Source organism: Sturnira hondurensis, unplaced genomic scaffold, assembly GCF_014824575.4.
Source record: "Sturnira hondurensis isolate 20B ecotype Veracruz unplaced genomic scaffold, ASM1482457v3 Scaffold0022908, whole genome shotgun sequence".
In the NCBI taxonomy this organism is placed as follows: Eukaryota; Metazoa; Chordata; class Mammalia; order Chiroptera; family Phyllostomidae; genus Sturnira; species Sturnira hondurensis.
In genome coordinates, this window is record NW_028095539.1 from 2646195 (window position 1) to 2661795 (window position 15601).

Sequence of the window (15601 nt, forward strand, 5' to 3'; positions counted from 1 at the left end):
GTTGTCAATATAGGATACAAACGTAGTCAGTCTTTGTAATGGCCTCTTGGTTTTTAATTATGGAGGAAATAATTTTAACGTTTGTAGCCAGTTCACCAAAACTTCACTTTCCCCTCCATCCTGATATGGATGGAAAATGACAGAAAGCTCTTGAAACGGAGCCAGGGGGATCGGGTCCCCAGGGCGGACGGGATCCAGGAGTCCAGGCTCAGGGAGGAAATGGGCTGCCTGGCACATGGTCGTGGAGTCAGAAAGAAAGTGGACAGAATGCTCCCCTTTCAGGGCCTTGGCTTGCTATGAGAGTAAATATTAATGATTTAAAAAGTGATTGAGGATGTTCAATTGTAAAAGGGAAAAAGGACCATTAAATACTCAAATCTTTTACATTTGAAATGTCAAATCTTTCTTTTTGGGTTTATAAATAACTCATAATAACCCACAACAAACCATATAAAAAGCCTTTTAGTTGCATTTCTCCTTTTTCATTTAAGTGTTTTGAAATGCTTCAGAGAATGTGCGATATCCTTATCAACATGATAAAATATGAAACTGTGATTGCCTGCAGCATTTTACAGACATGAATTCCATCTTCACTGATGAGGCTTGATAAGGCGCTGTTGTATAATACAGTGCATAATCTCAAACCACCAGAGTAAGGATTAATTTATTTTGAAAAAAAGAATGCTTGCTGACAACCTCTCCTCCAGCTGCCACGCTGGGTAAAAATATTGTACATTTGTTGTTTATAAATTTGGATAAAAGAGGAATGATGTTTACTTCAGATGGAATATCTTTAGACTTGTATCTGTATAAGAGTTCTTTTTGTAAGTAGGTTTTCATACCGGAGGGTGAAAACAACTTACCTTTTAGACAGAGAAGAGGATTTCCGAGAGTCCACACAAATACGTACAGCATGCCAGCAGCCACCTGCGCTCTTGAGGCTTTGAAGATACACCGCCATCACTTTTCCCGCCCCCTGCAACCTGAATTTGCTTTGCCTCAAGCCTGGAAAATCTTTTTCCCTTTGGCTCTGGTCATCTCAGCGGTGTTGTGTGGTCCCCGCTCCCTTCTCTGTGATCCTAGAGAGAGGAAAGGTGCTTTACATGCAAAACGACGCAGAGAGTTCTCTGAGAACCTTGACCATGGGAGAAAGAAAAGTTCCCAGCCCAAGGCTCATCTAATCCTGGAGCCCAGCTGGGCAGGGAATCTAGAGAATTCTCAGTAGCCTAGTGACACCTTAAAGAGGACATTTTGGGTGGGCTCGCAGAAGTTGCAGATGGATGTGAGGGAGACAGGGGTCCTGGGGAGCCCTGTGACCTGCAACTGCTGTGGTGTGGGAGGTGTGGGTCTGGGGGCGGCCTAGCATGAGGCCGGCCTATGCCGCAGGCACCGCGTGTCAGCCAGCTCACACTCGCCTTCTCTCCAGAAAGGCCCGCCCCGTCACTTCCACTCAGTGTTCCCCAACTCACAGGCCCAGCACCTCCCTCTTGACTGACATAAAAATATGTAGCGACAAGCTGTCTGCCACAGCAGAAATCTGATCAGACATTGATTTCAGCAATTGCCTCTATAGGCCAAGACATGAGGCAAATTTGTTTCTGAGTACTGTTATTGCTGATGCAGACCTGAGGCAGGAAGGGCCAGCGGCATGTGAAAGGCGGTAGCAAGATCCCAAATCGGAGCCCCAGTTAGAGATAATTGGAATACAGATTTGAATAGTGTGTGCTCCTCCACAGTTCATGTGTTTTCATTCTGGAGGATCCTATTTGGAGGGAAAGTCTGGCCTTCATTTCCCAGGGTTTAGCGTAGCTGGCTGTCAGGCCTGTGTGGATAAGGGCGGGCAAGTTCTTCTCTATGGAAACAAGGATTAAGCCCTGCTGAAGTTTCTACTTCATGGAGCCCGAGGTCTTGCCAAGGCACTGCACCGGGCTTCTCCCCTGCTCCCTTCTTAAAAGATTTCTTTTTGAGTCACTTTATCTTTGCCATCAAATCAAAGGCTGAGCTTCATGCCAGCTTGAGACTAGCCGAAGCCCTCCTTCAGCGTGCTGATTTATTGCCAAGTCTTTACTTGGTGGGATGGATTTGTTTTACATGCATTTAATCCCACTTTAACACATGCTTCACAGTGCTGCCAAAGTGGGTTTGGAAAATACATTTTGCTAATGCATCTTCGCTCTCATGTTGTCATCTGGGTGTTTTAAATTGGGGAGTAGAATTAATATGCAGTTGTGCACCCGCTGAACTGTGTTTCTCCTTTCAGGCTAATGGAGGCTGGCAGGACGCAACAACTCCATCTTCCGTGACTTCTCCTACAGAAGGCCCAGGAAGTGTGCACTCTGATACCTCTAACTGATCTCTGGCAGCACTTTTCCCTGAGCTGACATGCCCTGATAAGTGCATTCAGAGCAATAGGAGGGAAAGGAACGCGATTTTGTAGCCCACCATCTACAGCTTTACTGTAAAACCTTGTCTTATTGGAGAACTTGGTAATCTGTTTTTTAAGGAATCATAATCATTTGTATTTATACTTAAAAACACACAATGTTAAAAAAGCACTTTATCCAATTAGGCCAAGATTTAACATTGTTGACAGTCCTGTAGCTACTTTATCATAATTTATTGTCAATATTTTGCATTGATGGTTTCACAGTTGCCAATTACTTGGCCTTAAGGGTAAAAAAAGTACAATATATACTAAACCTCAATCGTTAAGGCAGATGCAAAGGTTCACCTCACCTAAACTGAACTTCTTCCTTCTTTCCATCGCAGACTATGATTGTCTTTCGTATCGCTAATGCAGTTGGAATAAAGGAGCTTTTTGGCTGTCTCTGTTAATGATGGTTGTGTTTAAGACTCTTCCTCGTCACATTGTGTTGCGATCTCTTGTGTTACAATTAGATCAGAGACTGGTAGCATCTTCTCTCTCTCTGAAAGCACCAGTGCCCAGAGTCTGCTTGGTCATTGAATTATGGATCCAGATTGTTCTGGGAGATGAAGGTACTTGCTGCTGATGGAGGTGAACATGAGATTCGTGTGGGTTTTACGGTGTGCGCTGGGTGCTGCACAGGCTTGTCAAGGTTTGCTACGTCCTCTGGGCATTGACAAAGGCCCTGCTCTTTGGAGTGTTGTATATAGTGTAGCAAAAGAGTATTTATACATCTCACCAATCAAAACACAGCTTTATTACCTCATGCGAACTCATACAAACCAATAGAATTTCAACATGTTCTGTAGCTTAGAGTGCTCACTTACTACCTCTGAACAATACTCACGCTGTAGTTTGTCTCTTTCTTATCTTTTTGCATCTTGTAATTAACTCTTTGTTTCCCTTCATAAAATGTAATGTACATTGTAATCTTTTAAAAGAAAAATCAGGGTTGCATTTGCGACTTTTAAAAAACCGAGAGTGGAAACATTGGGTCTTAAAACAGGATCAGTAAAACTGTTGTAAATACTGAGAAACATTTTGAATGTTCTTCATCTTGTTACTAATTCATGCAAAAAAAAAAGCGGCGACTAATTGTGATGCATTCAGATTTCAGTATTCAGTACTGTATATTTCACCCTGTGTAATGGGGCCCCCCTCTCCTTTCTCTCTTTTTGTATTGTATGCGATTCTGAAACTGATTGAGTCATGAAAATAATTTGTGGCGGTGATTCTAATGTATTAAAAACGTTTCGTGTTCCTTTCTAACTGGATTACACCCTGGATTGAAAAAGTCTTCCTCGTGGTAGTTATATGTAGTTTCAAACATGAATAAACTTTTTGCTTTCATGGTTAAATGGTGATGCCGTTTCTTACACCTCCACGTGAGCCAGCCAGGACAGGCCGAGGAGGGAGCCTCCCCAGAGGCAGGCCCGGGCTCCACGTGTGCGGCCTGTGAACTGCGATGTTGGGAGGAAAGACCAGGCTCTGCCGACTGATGGCTGTCTGTGCAGGCTCCTGGCTCGCTGCTGCGCCCTGTCCTCCTGGCCCTTGTGCTGTCACCGTGCTGCAAGGAAAATGGGGCCATTTTCGTACACTAGGAACCCACAGCTCATAAGAGTTAAGCAAATGCCATAGGTAACAAGACTTAGGTCTCTAGCCTGGGAACTCCCACCCTCCTGACCTAATGATGCAGGTGGCACTTGTTCACTAGGAAAACCTTTGTTGGAATTTTTAAAAAGTAACCAGTCTTATCACGTTCACTTCTTACGTTCATAACTGCTGTGAGATACCAGTTAAGAACAAACAAATATTTGTCTGAAAAGAGTGAGCCCCACATGCCATTTAAAAAAATAGCACAAACCCACAACATCTCTTAACATATCTTTTAAAAAACTCAACTCAAGAAATGTAAGACCAACGAGAAATACTTTAACTGGATTACACCTTGTTTTTGTTTTATTTAAATGGTTAGAAATTCCATATTTTTACATATACATCTGTTGCTGATACCTAAATCTTTATAATAAAAGAAGTCAATAACAGGTAATTGGCCTGTTTACTATATATCTCAAGGAAATTGACTCACAGGAAATCAGATTAATGTTAATCAGTTGCAGCCAATTGTCTATGATAAATATAACTCTTTTACTATTTCAGTTGGTAGAACCAGGCAAAACAAGGTCTAGGGCCACCACTCCCATTAATCTTGAGGCCGTTGTACTGAGAGAGTAAACTTTATGAAATAGATTGCTCTCCAAGCTGTCCTTCCTCACGTGTGCGCTCATCCTGCCTGTAGGGATCTCTCCCAGGACTAAGCAGTTATTTGCATGATTCAATTAGCTTATGGGTCAGCCCTTCTTATCTTCTACATAAAACAATCTCTATGCTGTGCGGTTTTGCAAAAATATCCTGTGGAAACTTCACCCTCGTGTACTTTTAAAGCCCAGCAGCACGCTTCCCAAGAACAGTCTCAGGGTTTGCGTCTCAGGCCAGTCTGCTGAGAGCAGCATATACCAGTGTCCGTTCGTTGGGCCACCTTGACCGCCTTGACCAGCAACCTTTGAGGGAAATGGGAATCTTAAGGCCTTGTTCTGGGGAGGCCTACGTAAAAATAGCAATTTATTTTCTACGTGCTAGTGTTGAAGGTGCACATTTCCCTCTCTGGTGTGGGTTGGGGGAGCAGAAGCACCTCACTTCGTAGATGAGGGAACTGGGGCATGATCTGGGCACCAAAGTTCTTATGTCACTCAAATTGGGTGAAAGGGGTTGATGGGACATGTTTCACCAGGCGCCTCTTCTGAGTCAAGCAGTGGGTTAAGGGCTGGACCCAGAGATGCGTGAAATCAGGGCCCCCCCATCACAGGCTGAGATCTGGCCCTCATTCAGAAGGCAGATGCTTTAGTGAGAGTATTGGGAAGGCTGGTGGGTTTCCGAACCCCGAGATGGAGAAGAGAGGGTCCCACAGCTCATCCTCAAGGTTAAAACAAGTCACAGCAGGAGACCACCTGAGACGTCCGACCACAGGCTAAGGGGCCTGTCCACACAGTTAAAGGCACAGGGCTCACGTGTGCTCACGTGAGAATACATATAGTAGGTTCACAAGCGTTTGGAGCCCAAGTGCAGGAGCAGCTCCTTGAGTTGGACGGTGTCAGCCTTCCCCATGGAGGTAACACAAGCCACGTGGGAACCTCTGAGCAGGGTGGACCAGGTGGCCTTGCAAACATAGTTAGAACATCTCTGTAGCCCTGAACTGAGCAGTGCCTTGCGCCACGCCCTGACCAGAAGTGGGGGTGGGAGGGGCTGTGTGGAAAGTGACGTGGGGAGAGTCTCCCATGTGGGGCGGTGTTTTGGGTGTAATATGTCTGTTGTGCCACGAGAAAGGGACCTTCACTAGGCTGACAACTACAGTTGACATGGAGCATGTCTGAACCAGCCCTTGGCCAGGCACTTTCTATATGGTGCCTCTTTTAACGCCCATGGAACCCCATGTGACAGGTGCTATTATTTAAAGATGGGAACTCCGAGGCTCAAAGAGGTGGCACCACCTGTCCACAGTCTCCCACAGAGCTGGCATTTGCCTTGTGAAGGCTCCCAACAGCCACCCATGGTGGGTTGGAGAGAGAGGCTTCAGTGAATGTGAGCCATCCAGCCTCCAGTGTGAGGTCCCCTCCAAGATGAGGCGATCACCTTTTAGAGCTTGCTGCTCTCCCGCCCGTGCCTCTGTTGCCTGGGCTACCTGCTCGTGTATGTCCTGTGCTGTGTATGGGACGTGTGTCGCAGACTCTGTGGCTCTGTCTATGTCTATGGGTCACAAGTTTGGGCATGAGAGACAGGAAGAGCCAAGCCCACTGGCTGGGCCTGGCACCATGACGAATGGGGAGAGGCCTGGGAGGGCAGCTGTCATGACACGTGATGTGTGCCCAGCATGGGGCCTGGGTATTCTTTCTAAAGCACACGCACTTTATTTGGGGCAGAGTGCCGCCTGTGTCCTGGGGATGTCCAAGTTCTGGCCTCAGGCCCCTTATCCCACTGCCCACATAGCCCGCTCGGGATGTGAGCAGACCGCTGGCCATGGATTTGAATCCAGGCCCTGCCTCCTACCAGCTGTGTGACCTTGGGGGAAGGACTCAGCCTCCCTGAGCTTGTTTCCTCACTCCCTCTTTTGGGGACATCCCTTGTGTACCCTTTCTCCCTGGCAAATGCCTGTCCTATAAGGCTGGGCCCGGGCCACTGTGTCCTTTGATGGAGTCAGGCCCTCCCTTTTCCCTGGGACAGAGAAAGCCGGACTGTGGACATCCAAACAGACACTTAAAGAAGGAGCCCTAGGAGGAAGGGGAGTCAGTCGGGTGGGAGCGTGGGCACAGGGAAGGGCAGCCCAGCCAAGGGGTGTGGCTGCTAGCTCTCCCAGCGCTGGCTCCCCAAACCCTCCCAGCAGCCTCGGGAGGAGGGTTCTGTTACTTTCTCTACTTAACAGATGAGGACACCAAATCCACTTGGCTGAACAAAATACGAGTCTGGGTGAGTCTGAAGCCAAAACCCACGTTTTCAGCCCTTTGTGCCTGGCTGTCTTTTCTCTTATCATGCCCTGCAGTCTCACTATTTGTGAGCCTGAAGTGGGAACTGAGCGGAGAAGGGGACAGGACAGGTCCTCTTTATCAGGCATTTTGGCTCCTCCCCCTAACAGCTTCGGACCCAGGGACACCCTTGGGAAGGCTGCTGTGTCCACAGGCAATTTAGGCCAATGAAAGGTCTGTAGCTCACCCCTGCTGGGCCTGGGGATCAGCCCCATGGACCCTAAGCCTAACTGTGCCTCAGCCATGATTCCTCAGCTGTCACAGACTTAGCCGATGTACTCGGAGCCTGCTTCCAGCTGGGCCCCACCAGGTGCACTGCCAGGAGCCACACCTCACGGCCCAGCGGACACTGACCCCATCACAGAGATGACAGTGGATGCCCAGGGGCTCGCTGTGGCCCATGGCTAGGGAAGCAACTCGACTTAGCTAGCGCTCATGAAAGTGGGCTCCTGAGTGAGACACCTGGGGGCGAATCCGGCTCTGCTTCCTACCTACGTGTCCTTGGGCAAGTCACGCAACCGCCCTGTGCCTCATTTTCCCTTATTGTCAAGCACCCGCCTCCCGGCATTGTAGGAGTGGAGCAGGGGTTATCATTAAAGTGCCTCGTGTGTAGTAAGGACCCAGGTTGGTGCTCTTACTACCTGTTAATCCCCGATTGGCCCTGAAGTGGTGACTTGCTCTCAAACTCCAGCTTGTGTCCCAGTTGATAAAATCCAGGTCTGCCTCGCAGGCGGTTCACCTCCTTCAAAGCAATGTGATGGATGTGAAGAGCTAGGCCGTTGGAGTCAGGTCCAGTTCTGCCACTTAGCAGCTCTGTGTGTGACCTTGGGCGTGTCCCCTCCTCTCTCTGTGGCCTCAGTTTCCTCATCTGTAAAATGGGGACTTTGTTCCTCTCTTCCTCAAGGAGATGTAAAGATTAAGTGAGCAGCTGGGCGTGTGGTGCTGGCCCAGGGGATGGCTGGGTTCTCTTCTTACTGTCACTGTTCCCCAGGGTCCCAGATCAGAATGGGACAGCTGGCCTGTGGCCTCTCTGGCTGGGGTGATCACTTCTGGCCAGCAGAGGGGTCACCAGGGGTGTCGGCTGCCGAGTGAGGGTCCTGCCCGTGGCTCTGCCTCTGTGATCCACCTACTGGGCCTCAAGGCTGGACTGAGGCCTAGGCCTCACCTCTCTCCACTGTCTAAAGGGATAATAAAAGGCTGGTATTTTTTTTCTTGGTAAAATTTCAGCAGAAAATGTACGCATCATTAAATATGGAAATCCAGAATTTTATTAGCAATCTGCTAGATCTGAACTGACGCCAATTAAACAAAAAAGATATCATTTATAAAAAGGCAGAGTTCAACTTGTATTAAATATGAAATGCAATTTTCTCCTGGTTTTGATTTATTACTGGTGGTCCATTGTTCAAAGAAGCATGTTATATTTCAATAGAGAAATATTGTTTATTCATTAATATTTTAAAACCGGCTTATTGCTGTGCATGGCTCTCACCGAATGAAACTTATGATTTAAAACATGAATTAATAAACACATTTGAAAGTGTTAGGCGAGATCACAACCTCTCATTTTTCATTTTCCTGGAAGCATATTAAATTTTTATAATTCTGCATCTACAGTGTTTTCTTTTAAATAAAGATGCAGATTCCCGAATTACTCTGCTAATTTCAGGTAACCAGGAGAGAAAAGCAATATCGTGGGGACCTATGTCAGGATCACAGAATCCCCGGGAAGATGCTCAGGTTTATTTTTGTAATATTCATAAATCAAAATAAATGAGCTTTGTGCGGGAGGCAGCCTCCACGGGCGTGAGGATGCCGGCAGGAGTGGGCCCCTGCTCCGGACTGTCTGTGAGTGCAGGTAGGTTTGGTGTGTCAATGTGCATAGCACACGCGAGTGTGATTATAAGTGGGTGTCCACTGAAGCACATGCACGTCAGCCTAGATGCGTGAGTGCGTGCAACCCGAATGCATCTCAACTGTCTGGTTTGGTGTTCAGTTATTTCTTGAGCACCTACTATGTGCCAGGCACTGTGCTGGTTACCGAGGGTGAGTTGGTTTCGGAGTGATCTCCCTGCCCCTCTCCTCCCACTCACCTGCCTGAGAGATCTGTCCACCAGGAGCTGAGGAGTTCAGTTCCCCGCAGTGCCCCCCAAGCCAAAGGCAATGCCTCCTACACGCTGAGCTCTTAGGAAAGATGTGTTGACATGCTGATAGCCCTGAAGCTCAGGAAAGGAAGAGATCCTTATGGGCTGGGTGGAGGTAGGAGAGCGTTTCCGCAACGATGAGTTGAATTCAGCTGGGAGAAAGGCACAGCCTGATTGAGGGGGAGGCGCGGGGGACGTGGGGGCCCAGGTAAGGCAGAAGGCGGGCTGCACCCTGAGAACAGAAAGTGACTCGCCCAGCCCACCTGGCAGCTCTCTCCCTGCTCAGCCCTTGCCGAGCCCCACTGGCAGCAGCCTCCCAGACACTCTAGGGGACATCCGCTGTCATTTTATAGGGGAGGGACAAATGTATAATGACATGTAGCCATCGTTAGAGCATCCCACAGAATAGTTTCACTGCCCTAAACAATACTTGGTGCTCCACCTGTTCACCCTCCCGCTTCCCTAACCCTGTAACCACGGATTCTTTCACTGTCTACAGTTCTGCTTTCTTCCAGGTCATATGGTTAAAGTCATACATTGTGTAGCCTTTTCGGGTTGGCTTCTTTCACTTAGAAACATGCATTGAGGTTCCTCCATGTCTTATCGTGGCTTGATAGCTCATTTCTTTTTAGTGCCGGCTCATTGTCTGGATGGACCGGTTTGTTTATCTATTTGTCTCCTGAAGGACATCTTGGCTGCCTCCAAGTTTTGTCAATTGTGAATAAAATTGCTGTAAACATCTGTGCGCAGGATTTAGGGTGGACATAAGTTCTCAGCTCCTCTGGGGTAAATACCAAGGAGCGTGATTGCTGGGTCATATGGTAAGAGTGTGTTTAGTTTCGTAAGAAGCATCCAAACTGCCTTCCAGAGTGGTCATGCCGTTTTGCACCCCCACCAGCAAGGAAGCGGAGTTCCTGGTGCTCCACACGCTCACCAGCATTTGGTGTCAGTTGTCTGGATTCGGGCCGTTTTACAAGTATGTAGTAGTCTACCTCACTGTGGCTTTAATTTGCAACGCGTCAGTGATGGAGGACTTGGAACAACTTTCCATTTGCTTATTTGCCATCTGTGTATCTTCGTCGATGGGGTGTCTGTTCAAGGTTTTTGCCCATTTTTAAAATCAGGCTGTTCGTTTTCTTACTGGCAAATTTTCTAAGTTTTTTTTCTGTATGTTTTGGATAATAGTCCTTTATCAGATGTCATTTGCAAATGTTTGCTCCCTGTCTGTGTCTCGCCTTATTCTTCTGACGCCGCCCTTCATAGAGAAGTTTGTCATGAAGTTCAGCCTATCAGTGCTCGTTCCGTGGGCCGTGCCTTTGGTGTCACTGCCCGCCTTCCACCCCCATGGAGGCCTCTGCTCACGGTTTGTGACTCCGGTTAGTTGCCATTCTTTGCATTTGCCTCTCTCTTCAATTTTGGAAGCAGGGATGTGCCCTGCGCCTTGACTTCGCTAAGAAGAGTTGTTGTCTTGTCATTTTGTTCAGCTTCTACTTGTTGTTAGAATGAAGTGGCAACGTCTAAGCTCTCTGCTGAGCCAGGCCAGAAGCTGGCGGTGCCTGCCGGCCTCTTGTTTTCTATTACACACACACACACACACACACCGCTCTATGTGTCATCCATACACATTGTTTTTCTACTTTCCTTAATTTTTTTTCAAAGAAATCCACCCTGGAAGTATTCCCATTGTCTTCCTAGACACATGTGGCCTTCGGTGGGGGTGACATGGCACTCCACGGCAGGGCTGTGCCCTCACGTAACTAATCTCATACTGATGGGCATTTATTTGAAAGTTTCTTTTTCTTACCTATAGAACTCCATAAACATTCTTTAAAATTTTTTTAATCCTCACCCAAGGATATGTTTATTGATTTTAGAGAGAAGGGAAGGGACAAGAGAGAGACAGACAGACGGACAGCAGTGTGAGATAAAAGCATCAATCGGTTGCCTCCCATACACGCCCCGACTGGGAATTCAACCCACAACGTGGGTCTGTGCCCTGACCGGGAACTGACCCCATGACATCCTCGTGCTCCAACCGGCTGAGCCACGCAGCCAGGGCCTCCAGAACGTCCTTGAACATAAGTCACTGCAGATGCATCTGGTGAGTTCCACAGGATGAATTTATAAAAGTTGAGTTGCTCAGTTAGAGGGTATATGCATTAAAAGTTTTGAGGGAAACACCCAAAGCTCCCCTAAAAGGCTGCCCCAGTCTGCACCGGGTCTCTTTCAGGCAGCCTTGCCTTGCAGCGTGGGAGAGTCAGGACAAGGCAGGGTTGTCAGAGCTGGGAGCCCCCAGCCAGTGGCCCCCTGGGCTCAGCTCAGAGCATTGCCTGCCACAGGTCACCTTTGCCCCAAACTATCAGCCACCTTTTGCTGGGTCCTCCCAGGCCTCAACCTGGCCTGCGTGGGCATATCTGGATGTTGACTCGTCGGAAAGCTCTCTAAGGACAATAAGAAGAAAAAATACCATATATTGCCATTTATAATGCGTACCGTTATGTCCAATTTTTAGGAAAAAGTAAGGATGTTCATTACACATGGGTATAATGATTCCATGCCATGGGCATGATAATGGGTATAATGACCCCATGTATAATGTGCACGGAACCGTGGGTATGCATGTGTATATATTATACACGGCTAAATAGCTGCCAGTGACTCGGTAATCATTTCTTAAGGCAGGCCCTGGGCTAAGTCCTTCGTGAAGGCTGTCTCCTTTGGACTCACTAGCTCCCCACTGCAGATGAGAAAGCCACGCTCAGAGAAGGGGAGCCCCTTGCCTGAGCTCCCAGAGCCGGGACCACCATCACATTATCTCCAAGCCTCAGCTGTGGCAAGGGGCACTGGATCCCGACCTCGGCTCCCTCGTAGTGTGGCGAGGCCCAGGCAGCGAGAGGAAGGGTCTTCGGAACTTTCAGCTGTGTGGGAGCAGATCCATGGTCAGTGTTGGAGGCCGGCCAGACCAGTGCTCATGCTCTGCCTGGGGTTTTCTGCCTTCACCTACAGGCGCCCAGGGTAGGGAGGCCAGGGCTGCATGGCGGCTCAGTGAACACTGGCTGTGGGGAGGGGGTCTCTAACACAGGCTCGTGGAGGTCGTCCCAGGAAGCCTGGTTGCTTCTGGCATCACTGCAGCCTGTGATGGGTGTGCCAGGCCTGGTGGTGGTGGAGGGGTAGATGGAAGCAGCTTGGCCTTTGGCATATAGCACCCACAGTGTAATCTGGGCACCTTCCCCAGTCTGAGCCTGAACTTCCCCATCTGTAAAATGGGGATGATCCCTCACAGGGGGTTGTGAGGACCGGATGAGGTCTTGCTCATGCATTTCTGAGAACTAGGGTCATGCATACAGCAGGTGCTCATTAATCAGCACTGCTGATTCAGAGTGGCCAGGGCACCCAATCCAGACACCTTCCTTGGGGAAGCATTTGTTATTACTGTAGCAACTGCTATTCAGGGTCCTCAGGCTGCACACGCCCACCCTCCAAACTCCCTCCCCCCACCCCACCTCACTCCACCCGCCAGGCCCACCTGCAGCAGTCACTTAATTCACACATAGTAACCAAATTAGTTCAGAGCATTCAGCAGTGAATACGAGCTAGAATAAGGACTCCCAGAATTGGTGTCCCAGCCCCCACAGGTCCCCAAAGCAGAATAGATATCTGAGACCTTCGCAGTACCTGGCACCCTGCCCCTGCGAGGAGTGAGCCTCTTTGCTAAGCCCACACCTGTGTGCATGTCCCTGCCTGCACTGTGACCCGTGTGTGTTTATGGGGAGTGTCACTTGAGCCCATTGTGCTGGGTGCATGTGAGGGGCAGCTGCGTGTCCACTGGTGTTTTGTCTGGGTGTGGCCCCGTGCGGCACAGCCCACCCAGGAGCCTCTGGTAAACCATCAGCCAGACCTTGGTCTGCCCTGGCTGGCTCCACCTGGTCCGATCCCCACTGTGGGCCAGTGGCCGGTCCCTTTTCATCCCGCCTCTGTCTCTTCGTGTCCCTGCCTGAGCTCCCACCCCACCACTGCCCTCGAACCCTCACCGCAGCAGTGGGAGAAGCAGGGTGCTCCACCACATGTCTCCCCGCATTTAAGGAAAACCAGCCTTCCAGCCTTGGAAACATACAGAAATGTGGCTTCAATGTTCCCTTTAAATTGTGGATCAAGAAAAAAAGTGAGGCCGACACGTATTTTTTTTCTCCATTAGGGTGTCATTTACTCTGGAGTTCGGGGTTGGGATGGTTACTAGGAGGTCACTTCCAAATTGAACTTGTGTCTTCACATCAGGGTGGGAGTGGGGTGGCTGGGCATGAAGGGGCTGTGGAAGAAATGGGCCCTTGTATTGGGGAAACAGAGGCCCAGAGAGGCCAAGGTCATGGGCCAGTAAAGGGTGCATTGAGGGCATTTTGCCCTTCTCTTTAAGACATACCGTCCCCACTCCCAAGACAGTGGACCGACTGGGCTCCATCCTGAGCCCCACGGAAAAGCCACCCAACCGGGGTGACCAGGATCCTCCGCTCAAGGCCCAAGAGCAGGCTGCCGTCCTGAAGAAACTACAGGAGGAACACGAGAAACAACAGAAAGAGGAGTTTTGTAAAAGGATGGAGAAAGAGGTGTCGGATTTCTTCCAACACAGCAGCAGACCAAGAGAAATGAGGAGCGAGATAGAGGAGCGTATTATGTGATGTGGTGGAATCGGCCGGCCCGATGTCCTCCTCTTTCAGGGAAGACGGTGAATGTCGCTCTGTCATGGTCTTCAAAAAGGAGTTTGCACCCTCAGATGAAGAGCTGGACTTCCGTCACTGTGGAGGGGAGTGGGGCCTGGGAAGGCTGAGGCAAAACAGGCGCCGAAGGAGCTGGCTCAGCGGCAGGGGGCAGAGGAAGCTGGGCAGGGACCTGAGTGGCAAGCCCCACTGGCCACTCTGAGGACTAATACAGCCACCTACTCTGCAAGGGGGCAGCCAAGGATGCAGCCCAGATGCTACAGGCCAACAGGACCTATGGCCGTGTGCCGGTGGCCTACAAGAGGGGCACACACACCACTGAAGAGACCACAAAGAAGATTCGAGCCAAGAAGCGTCTGCGGCAGAGCCGGGAAGAGGTGCCATCTACCTCCTGGGCACCCTGGCTCCCTGGGCCAGTGCAGGGGGCAGAGAGGGACCAGCTGCTGCCGTTAGAACCCGTTCTGGAGCCCCGCCTCGAGGCCACCTCCTAACAGCCATCATTAGGCCAGAGGAGGCAGGCATCTGCTTTGTCACTGTTTGCGCTTAGATGTGCATGTGTGTGCAAGAGTGTGAATGCACAGGTAGGTATGTAGCCTGTCTTATTCTCTGTTCTCCTTTGAACTTTCTTCCCCATGGGGATGGGGCCACTTTATATTCAGTAAACACTGTTTGACCCCGCCCACCCCACCCCAAAAAAGAGCGCATTGAGGATTTGAACCCAGTGCAGGATGAAACTCGTAACCATGGCCTCCCCACACACCCCGGCCCAGGGCACACGTGCAATCGCAGTGCTAACAGCAGGTACGTGTGCCTGGGGGCTCCCCACACACGGACATGGAGCTCGTCCTGTGGCAGAGTGGCTTAAATCCTATAGAACTCCGGGGATCAGGGAATCTACTGCTGTTTTATGGATCAGGAAACAGTCTCAGAGCAACTATGTGGCTTACCTACCCTGCCCACGCCTGTGTTGCAGGGGTGAGAGCAGAGCCCTGGAGCCCCATTGAGTGGTGGGTGAACCTTGCACCCCAGTGATGCCCACCCCACAGGCCCCTCCTTCCTCCCTGCCCAGGTAGAGGGTGGTTCCGGATCCAGGCTCTGAGCCCAGTGGGGAAACCAGAGGGTGAAGGTTCTCTGGGCTTGAACCAGGGGTGGGCTTGGGGGTTCTGGGTCTGGCTCTGTCCTGCAGGTGGCTCCCCGCATGGCCTCAAGCAGTCCCCAGCCCTCTCCAGGCCTCAGGGGGAGCTGAGCGCGAAGAAGGCTTTTCCTTTGAGGGTCACGGGAGCCACAGAGGTTGCAAGCAGGAGAGTGGCTTGGACAGCTGTGGGGAGGATGGGCCAGAGGAGGTGGGAACAGAGGCTGGGAGACCTCCTCAGTCCTGGAGAGAAACTGAGTTCTGCATTAGGCAGTGGTGGCAAGGAGGAAGGGAAGGTGATGTACGGTGGGGATACAGGACTTGGCTGCTTGTGAGAACTGCCTGGCCGTTCTGATTCGGTGGGTCTGAGGTGCAGCCTGTTCACCGGCCTTTACAAGGCTGCCCTGGCCCCTCCAGCACTCAGCCCAGAGGAAAGCCACCGGCACATGGCTTGTGTCTAGGGGGCCAGGGGCACAAACTGGCTGCAGTGATAGCCTGACATGGGGCTGGGTGGGAACCCACGGGGACCGGACCCTAGGTGTGGGAGCAGGGATCAGCCATGCTGCTCTCTGCCTTCTGCCTGGGCCGGGGTAGTTTTGAGAACTTGGGGT

The 15601-nt window shown here is 50.2% G+C and overlaps 1 protein-coding gene and 1 pseudogene across 5 annotated transcripts in view; both read left to right on the plus strand.

Annotated features, from left to right (window-relative positions):
* The window catches only part of PBX3 (PBX homeobox 3), a 203005-nt gene extending 199228 nt beyond the window's left edge, over positions 1-3777 (plus strand). For all 5 annotated transcript variants that reach the window (XM_037036409.1, XM_037036410.1, XM_037036408.1 and 2 more), the window contains one exon: positions 2261-3777. In XM_037036409.1, coding sequence (XP_036892304.1) covers positions 2261-2353 — 93 coding nt within the window. In that variant the 3' untranslated portion in view covers positions 2354-3777. The remainder of the gene's footprint in view (positions 1-2260) is intronic.
* A 6244-nt stretch (positions 3778-10021) lies between these two features.
* LOC118980317 (sperm-associated antigen 7-like) lies at positions 10022-14405 on the plus strand (annotated as a pseudogene).
* The last annotated feature ends 1196 nt before the right edge of the window (positions 14406-15601 follow it).